At 38.4% G+C, this 16739-nt stretch overlaps 1 protein-coding gene across 7 annotated transcripts in view; it reads right to left on the minus strand.

Annotated features, from left to right (window-relative positions):
- The window catches only part of FAM193A (family with sequence similarity 193 member A), a 40940-nt gene that overhangs the window by 23801 nt on the left and 400 nt on the right, over positions 1-16739 (minus strand). For 3 of the 7 annotated variants that reach the window (XM_035103348.2, XM_035103352.2, XM_035103344.2), the window contains exons 1-6: positions 11894-16413; positions 8012-8086; positions 3970-4082; positions 3164-3412; positions 1666-1816; positions 1333-1509 (exon numbers count right to left, since the gene is read on the minus strand). In XM_035103348.2, coding sequence (XP_034959239.2) covers positions 1333-1509; positions 1666-1816; positions 3164-3412; positions 3970-4082; positions 8012-8086; positions 11894-11959 — 831 coding nt within the window. In that variant the 5' untranslated portion in view covers positions 11960-16413. Of the gene's footprint in view, positions 1-1332; positions 1510-1665; positions 1817-3163; positions 3413-3969; positions 4083-8011; positions 8103-11893; positions 16417-16739 lie in introns of those variants that run through there. The other 4 variants (XM_035103346.2, XM_035103345.2, XM_035103347.2 and 1 more) reach the window with 4 other exon arrangements.

A 16739-nucleotide genomic window follows, 5' to 3' on the forward strand; every position in this document is an offset into this window, starting at 1 on the left:
TGGGTGGGGATCCCCCCAAAAGTGTGGGATAATCAGTCTCATATAACCAACATGCTTAAGTCTAATTAATGCATGAAGAGCTTAAGACCAAAAGAGTAAGCTGTCCTGCCAGGCTTAGTGAGGTCACTCCTGCTTACCTTGGGAAGAAGGGTTGTCAAGCTCTTTTTTCTCCCACTTTCTTACATTCCACCATGTGAACCCTACCAGAAAGGAGGTCTGGACTAGTTGCTCCAAGCCAAGATCACATGGCTTGAGCAAGCTATCTTATGTGTTTCTATACAAATAATTTAGAAACATTTACCACTTTGGAACCTGAGTTTTATTATCTGTCTTTTCTAAGTGCTGTATGAAAAAGCACATGAATCTGATCTTTGAAAAGTTTGTAAGTAAAGCATTTTAAACTTACTAAACGTGCAATCTCTTTCTATGCTAAGGGAAGTGGGGAATTTTGGATGCAACTTAGATGGGGATGTTTTAATGGTCTAACAGCCTAAATTTCCAAACTTTACATTGCCACACATTTTGTGTTTTTAATGCTCTGCTGTGGTTCTCTTGCCAAACCTGGTTCTAGGCATCCAGGAATTCTCTCTTTATTTTTCCTAATATTTATTTCTCAACCAACAAGAAGGTCCTCTGAAGAAGATCTTAGGGTCTAAAGAAGTATATACAGGAGGAAGTGAACCTTCCAAGTAACAGGGTTGTAAGCTCTTTTAGGTTTTAAATGTTAATACAACACTTTAAAAAGGCCAAGAAACAGAATGACAGCCAGTCCAGATGAAATAGTACTGGTGTGATACAATCATATCAGCACAACCCTATTATAACTCTAACACCACATGGATAATGATTGTACAAAAACTTCAAGAGGGTATAAGAAATAGAAAGGCAAATATTAAGGGTGCATGGATTATCATTACATCAAAACCAGAGATTGGTCTGCTATAATATATGAAAAGAAATCCTTCTGCAGTTACATTAGGGCAGTTCAAAGGAGGAACTGGGGGAACACAGGTGTTGATATTGACAGTCAGCTGTGGAAACCCGACTACCACAATGATTTAAAACACTGAAAGAGTGCTCTGGAGTGGGGACAGGGGTGGAGGAGCCAGAAAACAAGTGACTGCTAACTTTGGGTGAAAATATCAAATTGAATTATAAATATACAGCTATGTGCAGCATTTCACTATTTTGTAATGTGATATTATTTATTAGTACTGCTGTGATTTCTCTCTCTCTCTTTTAACAATTTATCACTGGCTAACTAAAAACAAATCCAGAAGAACATTGTTTCAGGGTTCATATACACTACTCTTAAGAACTAAATACGTTTACCTGCTGAATAGAGTATGATGACAAAGAACTGTCCGTTTTCACTTCATCCTTCCTTCGCACATTAGTTCCAAGCATTAAATCCCCTTCTTGAGCCCTTGGTAAATTATCACCATTCTCTTCATCTGCTTCTTCAGCATCTGCTACTGATGAACTGCTACTACTGCTCTGGTGGGGAGACTGATAAATAGTTCAGGTTTAATATGATTTTAAATTACATGTGAATTGCTTTATGATTCTACTATATGTGTCCACCACCCTGGGACCCCACAAGATGAACAGTGGTATAGAAATGTAAATAATAGGTGTATGAAATGTATTTCAAAGTTACAGTACCTCAGCCTTTAATGCCATGTTTTTGACTCCATCAGTTAACAGTCTGTGGATCCCATTCATGTTTCTGACAGCCTCAGCATTATCGTAGTGATTAATACAATAAATATCAGGTTTTTCTGATACTGCTGAAATATCTTCATTTTCAGTATTACTGTGAAGAAAAGTGGGTTTTTTTGGTACATGCTAAGTAGGTCAAGCAATAGGGAACTTTGAAAGGAAGGTAAAGGTAAAGGTACCCCTGACCGTTAGGTCCAGTCGTGGACGACTCTGGGGTTGCAGCGCTCATCTCGCTCTATAGGCCGAGGGAGCCGGTGTTTGTCCGCAGACAGCTTCCGGTCATGTGGCCAGCATGACTAAGCCACTTCTGGTGAACCAGAGCAGCGCACGGAAACACCGTTTACCTTCCTGCTGGAGCGGTTCCTATTTATCTACTTGCACTTTGTTGTGCTTTTGAACTGTTAGGTGGGCAGAAGCTCACCCCAATACAGGGATTAGAACCACCGACCTTCTGATCGGCAAGCCCTAGGCTCTGTGGATTAGACCACAGCGCCACCTGCGTCCCTCTTTCCTGAAAGGAAAGTAAAATGCAATTTACACTGGTTTTGAATTTATAATTTTCTTCTAGAAATAGGGGTTGGGTGTTTGTTATTTTAATACCATTTCACTGGAATATGTAACAGAAATAAAAGCTCTGGGTGCATATCCAAATATAGACATGTGAGGCATTTCTAGATTTTTTTCATTTTAAAAAGGTGCCAAACTGCATTTTAGCCCTAACAGTATTGAATCGAAGACATGATACATACTACAAGCATAATGGGTAGCTTTGCTGTGGGAAAAGGGTTAATTCTGATATCATCATTGTTACTCCCCATTGTACTCGAGTGCTTGTGAAGCAGATTTCTATGCTACGGCAGAGGACTTGCATCACAAGTGAATGGAAAAGGTATGCTCAAGCCCCTTGTCACTATCACCTTGGTAGTCCAGTGTCTGAAAGCTTGCTCTTGTACGTTAATAATGAATGGGGCTTCTCCACACTTTGCCTAAAGATCAGTATGTTTCAGCTCCCAAAAAACTAAAGTAGCTCAGGAATAAATCCGCTATTCTGCCCATCGCTTAATCATGCCAGAAGTATACCATATATTTCAAATTTCATGATTCCAGGATAGTCCCAGAGTCTTTGGGAACAGGCTGATCATGACAAATTTAAAAATATACAGTATTTCTAAAGTTGGGGTCCACAAGAGCCTTAAGTGTATGTGTAAGTGTTTCTATATTTACACCAGAGTTTCAACTTCTTTGTCTTCTAACTTGCATTTCTATGCCCTGTGCCAAGTGCTGCTCACCCTCTTCAACATCAGCACATGGAACTGCCACTGGAAAAGCAGTAAGGACCCAGAAAATCTACTGCACACAAAGAAATTCTTTTCACTAGTTAGATTCTGTTCTCAAAATTTCACATTTACTATAATCAAAAGAACAACAAGGCCACACTTACAAAGATGATCCAGAGCTATTATCTGCAAGGATGAGTCTTTGTCTGTCTATCTGCTGGTCAGTAAAAGGAGAACTAGAACTAGACCCTGAGCTTCCTGATGATGTACTTCGTAAGTGCATTTGAGAGAGATAATCGGGAGCAGAATCAATTTGAAGGGGAAGCTGGTTACTATGGACATCGTCTGTAGCTGGTGAATCCATGATTCCACACATCAGAATATGCGAAAGGCTGCAGTCATCACAAGTACATCTGTTCATGAATTCAAAATATAGTATTATCAACACCAATATTTTGTTCAATTGCATTAAATATTCAAACATAAAACCACCGGGGGCCCTACATGAAAATGCATTCACATTTTCATCCAACAAACCATCCAACGAGATCAATAGTGCCGGGATTATCATCATCACAGTGTGTATCCAACTGCACATCCACACATTGACAGCACAAGCAGAATGCAGCTTATATGCACACTAGATTGTGGCAACTGTGTTTTATGACATTTATTATCCTCTACTGTCCAAAGGGTTAAGACAGAGCTTTCCAAACTTTTCATGTTGGTGGCACACTTTTTAGACATGCATCATTTTGCAACACAGTAATTCAGATTTACTAGCAAACCAGAGGTTAAACTAACCCCTTTACAGCACCAGAAAGGAGTGTGGGGAGCATTCACACAACACACCTACACACTGCAGCCAACACACTAACATGTTGTGACACACAGTTTGGAAAGCTCTCAGTTAAGATTTTATTATGAAATGATATTTTACTACTATAGATATTAAATATTATCTACTTACCTGTGCCTGAAATTGCAATTAGGACAGTCAGAAATACTCAGTCTTGATGACAACAGATGTCTCATTGTGTCTGTGAAGTTATTTTCTCCAGATATTGCTTTACTGCCATTTAACTAGAATGAGCAAGGAAATATAAAAACTGTGAACTATTTTCAGTACCTTTTTAATTGCTGTTGACAAAAAATCATTTTAAAACCATAAATTTGAAATGAAATTAATAACCTGATAAAGCACAATCTGATAATATAAACACTGCAACAAGTAACTCTACCAATGCCTCTTTCTGAGGCTTCAAATGACTACTCTCCTGGTCACCTGGGGAGAGTACTGCAGAAATTGTCCTCCGGTAAGAAGGACTAATCAAGACTCATGTCTGCAGTTAGGTGAAACATGAGCCTGCTTTAAAAATATTTTAATCCATTACACATGTTTAGTTCAGCACTCAGTAAGGATTCAGTACCAATGCATAACTGAATAATACATTCAATTTGGCATGTTACACATTTCATAAGGCTATATTGCAGCTGCATTTTGTAGTCAATTGTGACTCGAAAATTGTCCACTTGATTACTTGTACTACATTATTTACATTTGGCGTGTCCTGAAACGGAAACGTTTGAATTTGTTAGGCAAGCCCTTCTTTGTATTTAAAAGAAGGTGCAGCTGCTGATCTCTTACTGAGAAAGAGACTGACACTTTACTTGGAACTACGGTAAGTCTGAGATCAAAGCAGCTAATTTCCAAGCAAATGTAGTTGAGGTCCTAGGCACGTTTACCTAAGAGTCAGTAGACACAACAGAATTTCTCCTAAGTAAATACAGGATTAGGCTGTATGTGTCAGTCTAAGTATGTTAGTTTTTTTGTTTTGTTTTGTTTCTTATTGGGTCAGGGAAGGCAGGAGGAAAAGAGAATTGTTTCTCCGAAGTTAACTCATGACAAAAATATTTTTAGGAGACCATCATCCATACTTTTTCTTAATCCTCTAATCCATGAATAGCTACATCAAAAGGGATACTAATGATGGAGGAGATATACCACATATACTCAAGTATAAGCAGACCCGAATATAAGCCGAGGCACCTAATTTTACCACAAAAAACTGGGAAAACTTATTGACTCATGGTGAGAAATGCAGCAGCTACTGGTAAATTTCAAAAATAGGTTAAATGGTAGGTTAAATGTTTTTGAATATTTATTTCAAAGAAAAACAATAAACTAGTTTGGGAGACCAAGGTTCAAAATACCCTCTCAGCCACAAAACTCATTATGTTCCCTTGAGCTTAAAGAACTGCACCAAACTAAATCTGATCCATCCTATTTAATAATATGCAACTGTCTCTGTGTCCATTCCGTGTGTCCGTGGGATTGTGCTACTGTGCATGTGCCCCACGGACAGCCATTGGGACTTGGAGCGCAGAGACTTCGGACGGGATAAACCAGGACCGTGAGAGAGATTACATGCTTGCATATACACCATACAAAAAAAAAAAGTGTGCGGCTTCCCCTTGCCTCTGCTGCGCTATGGAAGGATAATTGGAATATATAATTGGTATTGTTATTATCATAATTTGGATTGATTTGATTTGTCATTAATTAGAATATTGTTATTGAAAATGAAAAAAAAGCATAAAAAGATATAAATGAGGGTCTGGTAAAAACAACAACCAATTATAGGACTAGATTAAGATAATGATAGATGCTTAAAATCTGAGAGTTCAGAATCACTTCTAGCAAAAAAGAAGCAAAAAAGAGGCTTTGACCTACTACTGTCCATTGAGACTTTCTGTCCTTCATAACTATGCAAGCTAGTTGGTGCAATTTCACAGCAACTTTCTGAAAAAGCAGGAATTTCATTCAGGAATCAAAACTGAATTCCACATGTGTTCCTTTACAATCTGAAGATCATGGAAGTTAAGTAGTTTAGCTGAGCCCTGTTGTTATGACTAGAAGTCTATGTTCTTGCTGTAAGCAGGCTAAGATTACAGCATTTACTAACTTCATTTCAACAACAGAATGGTGGGCTCATTATATCAGAACGTGCCTACTTTTGTACCTGTTTCACCAGCTTGGTTTTATTAGGGTGTGTTGTTGTTGTTGTTGTTTGTTGTTTTACAAAAGAGAGCTTCCAACCTCATCAAAGAGCATCAAAGAACATGAGGACAAATGTCTGATTGCACAAAGAGCATGCAATTCCTTTTGTGACAATAAAAACAAAAAACACCACATTATTATCAATTCTGGAAAGGACGCTAGGATTACAACCAGGGTTCTCTCCCTGAATGCTAAAGAAAATTGCTGAGCAGTAGATGCCGTTAGCTTTAAGAAAACTTGCTTGTAAGTGATGTTTCCATTTGCTTTAGGATATGAGAAGACAAATAAAAAGATTTTTAACAGAAAATGCCTGGAAATCTAATTGGGAAAATCCTTTACAGTACACTTGAGAGAGAAAAAAAGGGGGAAAGGCCTGTGCGCTCAGATTCACCAACTCCCTTATCAGTTGCTTTGTGCCCTATTGTTAATTTGATGAACAAATGTGACAAGTCCATACGGTTAAGGCACTTAGAAAGTTTTGTGACAAGTGATTCCTGTGGTTTTGTGAAGATGGAATGTTTTTTCTTCATCTTTTTGGAGATCTGCAACTTTCTCTCCATGTTTTGTGAAAAATACAGTATAACATCTTAATAAATTGATGTGCTACTCCCATAACTATTTCACCACCTACTGAGGTTTTGGATCAATACAAAAGATCTAACATTAAAGAGTAAGGATTACAGTTCAATATTTCAGATGCCGCTTATCACAGACCAGATCACTTCTGAAAGCACTACAAAACAATAACTTCAATCAATCACTCCTTTCTTATGTGGTTAAGGGACTGAATACAGAATGGCACTATCTGGCCCCAAGGAGGTCCAAAATATGATGGTGCTTTGACACACAAATGACAGTTGGGGTGGTTAGTGAGTAAGAGATACAGATTGTAGACTAGTTTATAGTCTGGGGTGGTAGGAAGCCGTTCTGAGAGGTTATTAAGTATGTGTCTCCATAGGTGATGAATGCCCAATCCTATGCAAGTCTACTCAGAAGCAAGTCTTACTCTGCTCAAATGGAGCCTATTTCTGGAAATGTATGCTGAGAACTGCAATCTATGAGGAGACTGAAACAGATTCAGTTATGGAAGAAATAAGATGGAAAATACAAGAGGAAAAACAAAAAGCTTTACAAGAGGATGATCACAAAGGACCACAGCAGCAAATGGGGGAAAAAGACTTACTGGACTACAATGTGCATTTCTCATTTTTGTTTGTTAAGAAAAAAATGCTTGCCAAAATATTATCTTTAAACTAATTACTTCAGTATCCTAAGCAAAAATTTAACTTGAGGCTAGTAATTATGGATTCAGATTCAATAGAAATATGAGGAGTATCATTAGGAATTTTGCTTATCGGGAGGACCCACCCGAGTGCTCTCTGTTGCCAAGTTACAAGCCAGATACAACTCATTTAAGTGAATCTGTTACTGTACTGGAAATTGAGACAATTCTGAATCTTAAGAAAAGTAAGTCTTCATGCTCCAATGGCTTGCCAGCCCTATCTGCTGAATACTGTAATGTATTTGCAGATATTTGAGTAGAAACACGTAAGCAGTTACAAAAATCTTAACCAAAGTTACAGAACCTCAAACAATGGAAGAAACTTAGTATTGTGCTATTTAATTCATTATAGGGTAACAATAGGTTAATGGGAATCTGTGCATTTTCAGTTTATTTAAAATAATGGAAAACGAATTAAGGAGGACAGTTATGTTCTAAGTACACTTTCAGTGGTGGCTGTTTGCAGAGTACACACACAATATGCAGACTTGAAGAAAAATTAATATTGCTGAAAAACACAGAAAGGCTCTTCCAATTCTTTATATACAATTACGGCAGCAATCCTATTCACATTTTACTAGAAGGAAGATTCACCAAACACAGTGAAATTTACTTCTGAGTAAGCATGCATTGAATTGAGCTGTGTTAGATGGAAGTATATAGTTTTACCTGTTCTATCAAATGCCTCTGCTTAAAAACTTCCCAGTCTTCTTTCAGAAAGTGTTCTTTTGTTCTCACTGTCACCTGGAACAAAATTAAGCTAAGTTCACTGATTAACACTGCTTGATTTCTACTTCACCATTTCAGAAGATACAATTGTATCCCAATTATTGAATAATATAGCAGCTTAAAGTCATAAGATTTGTCTCAACTAAAGTATGGTACGTAGATGCTGGCTACAAATATCCTATATAAAACAATTACATGGCTAGCGAACACTTATAATAAAATATAAACAATGTGTTTTATAAGATCAAAGCGGATGGATAGGGCTCAGAAGTAGCACAGCATGGTACACATCCTAACAAATCCAACATACACCCCCCTACTAAATTATTGCTTCGTGCTTGCTCAACCCTGAGCCACAGAACCATCAGCAATAATAATAATAATAATAATAATAATATAATTATATATTATATTATATATAATATAATTGTTAATATACTGTTATTAATATATTTATTATTATTATTTACATTATATTTATATATTATTATATATTATGTATATATATTATTTATTATTTATACCCCACCCATCTGGCTGAGTTTTCCCAGCCACTCTGGGCGGCTCCCAATCAAGTGTTAAAAACAATACAGCACTGAATATTAAAAACCTCCCTAAACAGGGCTACCTTCAGCTGTCTTATTTCCTTGACATCTGATGGGAGGGCATTCCACAGGACAGGCACCACTACCAAGAAGCATGTGTTCCTTGGCTGAAGGGACGTCAGCAGAAGATAACTACCCCATCCCTCAATCACCCCATCCATTAAAACCCCCTCTCTTTTCAGGCTTGGGCTTGAATATTCTGAGGAAATTCACCAGCAGAATGAAAGGAGTACTCAAGGAAACTGCCAATCTATCACATTGGGGAATGTTGGGATTGGGGAAAGCGGAGATCATTCTGACACATGTTTTTAAGCAAAGGGAATGTCAAAAACCCTCCACTTCTTAGTCCACATCTGAACAATAACAGATATATAAATGCTGATTGTATGACATTTTAAAATCTGTGGTTTTGTAAGCTGTCTGGAATAGATATCCTGTTAGCAAGATATAAATTAAACCTTAAGATCCTAGATTCAATACACAGCATCTCCAGACTCTTGTGCCAGTCAGTGTAGAGCACAAGTGGCCAACCCTACATGGGCCACTTTGACAGGTGGCCACCCACTTGGCAATGACCCAACTGCATAAAGTCTGGTGACTGTAACTTAAATCTGTGGCTAAAAAGATGTACCAGGAGTGCATCACTCCTAATTCTTCATCTGAAGCTGCAAACTGAAGTTATAACTCTGAAAAGGGAGAGAAAATAAGGCACCTAATTCGAAAAGCACAAAATTCAAATCACAAGTATAAAGGAAAAGTCAGAGCCATGTATTCCTGATTCTTCCTTTTAGATCCTGTGCTTTTTACAGCTGCTGCTTTACCTGTTCTCTACCCAACTTCATAGGCATGACTTGGGCAAAACACAGGCAGGCATGACTTGGGCAAAACAACTTCATGGGGAGGCTTGATGGGCTGAATTCGCCCCCCCACCCCGACCCCTCACAAGAACCACCTGCCCAGTGGGAGGGAAGAAGACAGGGAGGCATGGTGGTCAAAGACAATGTCAGGGCCTGCTCCGGTCAGAGTACTCCCTCCTTTCAACAACCCCAGGCCAATGGACACTATCTGTCCTATAGGAAGGAACACCTGATACCAGCTTCTGCTTCAGTAGGACTGATTGTTGTTGTTTTATGAACATATGATTCTTGGTGTATCTGTTGTGCTTTATAAACACTGTTCCACTTTGAGGACTCTGACTGGAAAGGGAGATATAAATCTGCTAAATAAAGAATAATAATAATAATCGTGATAATAAAGAGGCCTGCAGGCTAGCGACTACCCACCGCTGGTATTGAGGCAGTAAAAGGATAAATAGACCAATGGCCTGACTCTATATTCTTATCATCACCTTATACAGGTGATAAAGCTTTAGACCAGAAATGTTTTGCAGAGCTCCGTATCCTTCAAAATAGCTTAAATCCACATAAAAACATTTGTTATTAGTCTTTTTAAGCTTCCCTGAAACTATCTGAACTTATTCACTAAAAGATAGTAACTTTATATTAATGTCAAATTGCTAGGTACTATAATTTGAGGTATTTACAGTATGCATACATAAAAGATATTCTGTTTGAGGAAACTATGAAAGATGCATGCTTTAAACATTTTAATGAAGTATTTAAAAACCTGTGTTTCTGAATTATAACACAATATAAATGAATTGCTGTTGATACTGTGAAGCTAGAAGATATTGAAGGATGTTAAAAATGGGTCTGAATCTAAGTCAAATGCCTGAGGCAGATCCAACCCATCATGAGTAGCTTAGCCCAAATGCTCTTAGCTCAAACAAATCTTACTAGAAGATTTTAAGAACTCTTTGGAAAAAATTCTAAACTACAGTATCTCAGAGAATGTTCCATATTGCTGCTGATTTTAGCCTAACCGAATAGAAGTTACATGGATTTTGAAGTTGTGTCTCTTGCATCTTAATCTAACATTCTAACTATACTAGCTCTCTCTTCTTTATTGGTTTTGGTGTAATATACTCCACTAGTATATTAAACTTAACTCAACATCTTGCAACTTGTTCTTCTTGCAAATGAGACCTGAGTCAACTGTGAAGTTCAGGCATTTATTTTATTTACACACCTGTAACACTTCTTTCTCAGATTCAAAAATTCATGAGTAATTCAGTGTTTCTGGAATTTCAAAAGTATTTTATTTAAAAGTTCTATTCATCACACAATACTGAAGACTCAATACAGGTATCATGTACCGATTATTAAAACACAGTATTTAAAACTTAAATTAATTTGGTAAAAATAAGTGTACAAATTAAAAACAAAAATGCTTTAATCCATCTCAGATCATTTCCTATTACAGCACATGTGATAAGCAAAGAATCCAACAGAAAAAAACGTGTAGGGGAAACAGTTTCAAAGATGTTGAAAAGCAATGCATTTTTTATTAATGCTCAATATGCACTGGCCTAAACAGGGCTTCCTCAGTGGCTTTTCCATAAAAGAATATGACGGTTAATAAAAACAAAGCAAAGCAAAGCAAAGCAAAACAAAACAAAATTACACACACACACCCTTTAAAACACAATCTTAAGAGTCATATATCTGTAAAACTCTCAATATCAACTTGTTCATAGAAAATGCTTCATGGTAACACAAACAAACTTTCCATATACAGTACATGTAAAAAGGCGGCCGGGGGTGGGGTGTATTACACATCACAGTTCTACAAGATGCTGCAACCATGCAGCAACCATGGCAGGCAACACAGAGAGTAAGGGTGCTGCCACTATGACAATTTTAAGGTGCAGTTTTTTGACATGTAGCAAGTCCTGTTAATCTGGGAGCAAACGTATACCTGCATGGCTACCCAGCAACCAACTACATGTACAAATACCCCCGTCCAACAAACACATTTTTCACTTAACGCTTCATGAGAACAGTTGATAGCAGAAAAGTTTCAACCCCAAGCCACAAAGTGATAACTTGCATCCTCAATTCCTCCGGTTTTTTGGAAGACGGTTGCTGGCTTTCCTTGCTGCCTGCCATCTTCTTCAAAACCAAATATATTTAAGGCAAATGACTAATATAAAATGATTTGTGCACATACACAAACATATTAATATAGTACACCTATACACAATGTTAACAATTATCTGCATCTCTTTACATATACCTGTATGCAGTTTGTTTTAACACCTGAACTTTCTGATTAAGATTACAGTATATTTATATATATATGTATATTATTTGCTTACCTGGTCATCAACATAATCATCTATTCTTTTCTGATATTCAAGCCATGTTTCAGCAACTTGACCCATCTCCTGTTCCAACTGGTGATACTGTTGAAGCAAGTTACTATATGTATCTTCGCTACAGGAATCATGTGTTACTCCTAGCCTAACAATTAAGATAACAGTAAGTGTATAGTCTTATGTAAACAGCCTTAACTAAAATATATTAAAGCATTTTGTTCTATCAACTAGCATTTTTACTATATTCCAGAAATCCAGAAACTTATTATACCAACAAATCCAAATAAATCTTGTTTATTGGTCCAAACCTTTCTCAGAATTGGCATTTTTCTCATGGAAAGATTAAATATCTTGAGTAATTATTAAAGGATAATTTAGCCAAATCCAAGAAATGGATCATAAAAAGATGGGGAAACTTTGCAAGTCTCACTTTTGAGATCTAATGATGTATCCTGTCCTGGCATACATTAATATGTAAATGGTTTAAACAAATAATAACAAACATATAATTAATTCAAATTTTATGTTATTTTTCAAACATTACTCTAGAGGTCCAATGAAATTAACTAATGGATTTGAACTAGACTAAGAAGTTGTTTTGTCTTCCCTATTTCATCTTTGCTATATTGCATTGCTTTACAAGCTAGGATGCTGATAGAGCTATTAAATGACCTAGATCAGAAGTATTATATATTGCTTCAAGGGTATTTTTGCACTGCCTTTACCATCAGAACCAAAACTTAATGTATTCTTGACATCAATTCTACCTTTATTTTGCGCCCTTTGGGCAATATTCATATAATTTGTCATATCAGACATTGTCTTGATGTTAAAGAAAGGAAATACAAGTGGCCACAGCAGGGGTTGCCAACCCTTTTGGACCAGTGGGCATATTTGGAATTTTGAGAAAGTACTATGGGTGCCTGTCAAAATATGATGGCTCTGAGGTATTTGGCATAACACAAAATGGCAGCTATGGTGGGGACATGGCATAACGCAAAATAGTGGTTGTGTGGCTGCCGCATTTAAGAGAGCAGAAATCTGGCTGGGAAAACCCAGCCAGAAGGGTGGGGTATAAATATTATTAATTATTATTATCATTACTATTATTATTATTATCATTATTATCATTATCACCACCATCATCATCACCACCATCATCTTTATAGAACGCAAAATGATGCAGGTATCATGACTGCTCACAGAAAGAAATTATTTGCACTGCTTCAGAACAAGAGAGTTGGTTTCAAAAACCAAGGCACGGTTTCTGAATTGGTGACAGGAATTTCTTGCACTCAATCAGAAGCCGCATTGGACGTTTGCCTTCCAAAAATAGTTTGCAAACCGGAACAGTCACTTCCGGGTTTGTGGTGTTTAGGAGCCAAAACATTGAAGAACTAAGCTGTTCAAAAACCAAGGTACAGTACGACTGTATTTAAAATTAGCCAGGTGCATTTTGCATCTGAGTATTGGCCACTTGCAACTAAGTGAAGATGCCTGGGTACCAGGACGGCATCTGACATCTCCATCATCTGGGGAATCACTGGATCTTGACTGTTTTCACACACAAATATCACATCCTGTAGAATTCTATCAGATATATTTTATCTGCAATCAGAATGAATTTCAGGAACCAAAATGCTTTTTCTGTGCAGCCTGAGCAGGAACAGTGAACATTATAGTTAATTGTTGTAGTTTGTCTTTACTTACCCCACCCTGCTCACAGTTGTGAAGAATACTCTTATGCTATGAATGGTCTATGTCACCATCAAGAAAATATATATAGACTGTCCCTGGATAAAGTAACTTTTCTTCTTTAAGTTCTCAAAGTTCTTAATGTAGCTCAAGATGTTTAACTGATAATCAATCACAATCAGTCCATTTGAAAATCAAGGCTTTAGAGCCATCTTACCCCAAAATGGCAACTAGACATTCCATTTTGGCAACTGTAACATTGGTTTAAGGAGCCATTTGTTACCTAGCTTACAGGAGCCATTTGTTACCTTTCTTATATATGGGGGTGTCTTATAGACGGAAAAATATGGTACACACACACAGCCCAACAAGGCAACAAGAAGAACCCACCAACAGCATACAAATCAATATGGCTAACTTTACCCAACAATTCCTCTTCCCCTCCCCCCATACATGCAAACAAAACTCACTGCAGCCAACTGAAGGCAACTAACCATGCCCTGGGCCCCCCAACCTCTCTCAATGTCAATGAAAACCAATAAATGAATAAAGAGAACCTACCCACTCAAAGCTGACACAGAAACCTCACATATACACTATGTATAAAGAATGAAAGTTTACTACTCCCTCTTCCCCCCCAACCTTATACAGTGGTACCTCAGGTTACAAACGCTTCAGGTTACAGATTCTACTAACCCAGAAATAGTACCTCAGGTTAAGAACTTTGCTTCAGGATGAGAACAGCAATTTTGCTCCGGCGGCACGGCGGCAGCAGGAGCCCCCATTAGCTAAAGTGGTGTCTCAGGTTAAGAACAGTTTCAGGTTAAGAACGGACCTCCAGAACGAATTAAGTTCTTAACCCGAGGTACCACTGTACTGCATACAACATTAAAGTCTCACTAATATGACAAATATGACAAATCTGTAGAAAGTACATTATGATCTGAAGGTGAGATGATGTATGTAATTTTGTAACCAAAGAAAATATTTAATAAAAACCTATTTAAAAAAGCATTCAGATGTTTCACTGGCATCTAATGCTGGAAAATTCACAATACAAAAGGGAAAGCAAACATTCTCAGCCGTTCTGCAGAGAAGTGGTCAGACTGGTTGAAGACCCATCAATCCTTAGATGTTGAATTGCCATTCAATTGCCATTGCAAGAATGCTAGGGGAACTCAAGGATGTACAGCATCAAAGTGCGAAGGAAGACATACACAATCATGACACTTCACTGTAAACATTCATGTGAACTGTTGCCAGGGTATGGCAGATGTAAAGATACTGCTATTTGTTGAATACTGTACATCTGTAGTCAGCATCCTAGATGTCCTTAGATAGAAGAAAACTTAATAGATCTGGAAACAGTTCTGGAAACAACAAAGCATTTCATGCTCCAAACCACTGTTTCTATCACTGCCCCTCATTGCTATGCTAGTCTATTCCATAATGTTAAAGCCTTGAGTGGTGATATAAGTATCCCACACTTTGATTTCCAATTTATTAATAATATTAACAGAAGAAAGTTACTCTTCAATGCACATGCATATAGCATTCGAAGTAACACTTTTTCTATATGCGTATAGGAAAAGAGACCTGGGAAACTTAGGAAGCCCAACGTACTGTCTCTCATGAAGTATCTCTGTGCTTGCCAGCCAACAGCAATTTCACTTCTACCTGCTGATAGCACTTCCAAATTGTCAGCAGTTTAGCCACACACTGCAAACTGCATTCTCACCCCTCTCTAGCATAAAGCGAGAAACCTGCCAAAATGCAAGGTCAATATTTTAAACTTTTGACAGCTGAAGCAGTTATCTGAATTAAAATTGGAAACATGTTTCACTCTAATATGTAAAAAGGTTTCCCCTTAGCTATGAATTCTCTGCTCCAAGAGCTGCTTTCCCCTTGTTTCTAGAAATCACTAATCTGACCATCATCTGATTAGCAGAAGAAAAAAAAACCTGAAAAATGCAGATAACCCAGTTCTCATGCAGATAAGTATAGGTATAATATTATAAGCATGCAATTTTGCTGTGTCCATTTCAAGACTGACTGAATTGCATTCAGTGTATATAGATGCAGAAAAAATTACTTGTCCACAGAGGAAAGTGACTGAAAGGAGGCAAAAATAGCAGGAAGCAAGCCATGCAGGGATATATATACCAGGCAGCACCTCTTGGGGGAGATTCACAGAAGCCTTTATATCACAACCCTTTGGGAGTTTCTGCTCTGAATGACAGGCAGGCGTTCCTCATCCACCAAAAATAAAAATAAAAATAAAAACCAGGCCTGCACAGATATGGTCTTTTCAGAACATAATTACTTTCTTTTCCTACTTTCCATATGTAAGCATTTAAGTTTAATTTATCTAAGTAACAGTTTCTGATAACGTAAGGGGAAAAGTACCTGCCCACCAAGAATGAAAGATTAGAAATAATTTCAGCAACGGAAAAATAGGCAGCTACCGCGTTCTTTTCTAAGTACGGGCTTTACATACTTCCCTATTTTATTGAGCTGGGGCTCAAAACCTTATTTTAGAGGAGCCGGTGCCTCGACCAGCTTGAAGATTTTACCACAAAGCGAGTCTTTGGATCAAATGGTTTCCCGAACCTCAAGACTTGTTTTGTGCCCGAACTACGCTGGCAAAAAGGAGCCAAGGGTCTCTTCCTCTGGGTTTCGAGGAAGTTTTTACCTGGTTTTTAGCGGTGCTGATGCCGGGCGAACCAAGAGGCCCTTTCAAATAAACGCAGCGGTGGCGGCACAGCCTCGGGAAGCAAGCGACCCTCTTCAGGGGCAGCCAAGTGACCAAGCCCAGTCCGAAGACCCCGCCAGCACCGCGGCCTCCTTCGCGCCCCTTTCTGCGCAAAAACCCCAAGCAGCGGTCAGCGGGGTTTAAGGAGGGCGGCCCTCGGGAGACCGCGGAAAGGGGGCTCCGAAGGCCGCTCTCCCGCACGGAGAAGGCGGCCGCCGGGGAGGTGGGCGCGCTCGGTCGCGCCGAGTACAAGGCGACGGCGCCCTTCCCGCCGCTGCCCCTCAACCCCGGCAGGAGACAAAGGCAAGGCCTCAGAGGCCCAAAGTCAAGGGCGGCCTATTGGGGGGGAGGAAGAGGAGGGAGGGAGGAAGCTACGCCAGGCCCTTCGCAAGGCGCCTC

The sequence above is a fragment of the Zootoca vivipara genome, chromosome 8 (genome assembly GCF_963506605.1).
Source record: "Zootoca vivipara chromosome 8, rZooViv1.1, whole genome shotgun sequence".
NCBI lineage: Eukaryota > Metazoa > Chordata > Lepidosauria > Squamata > Lacertidae > Zootoca > Zootoca vivipara.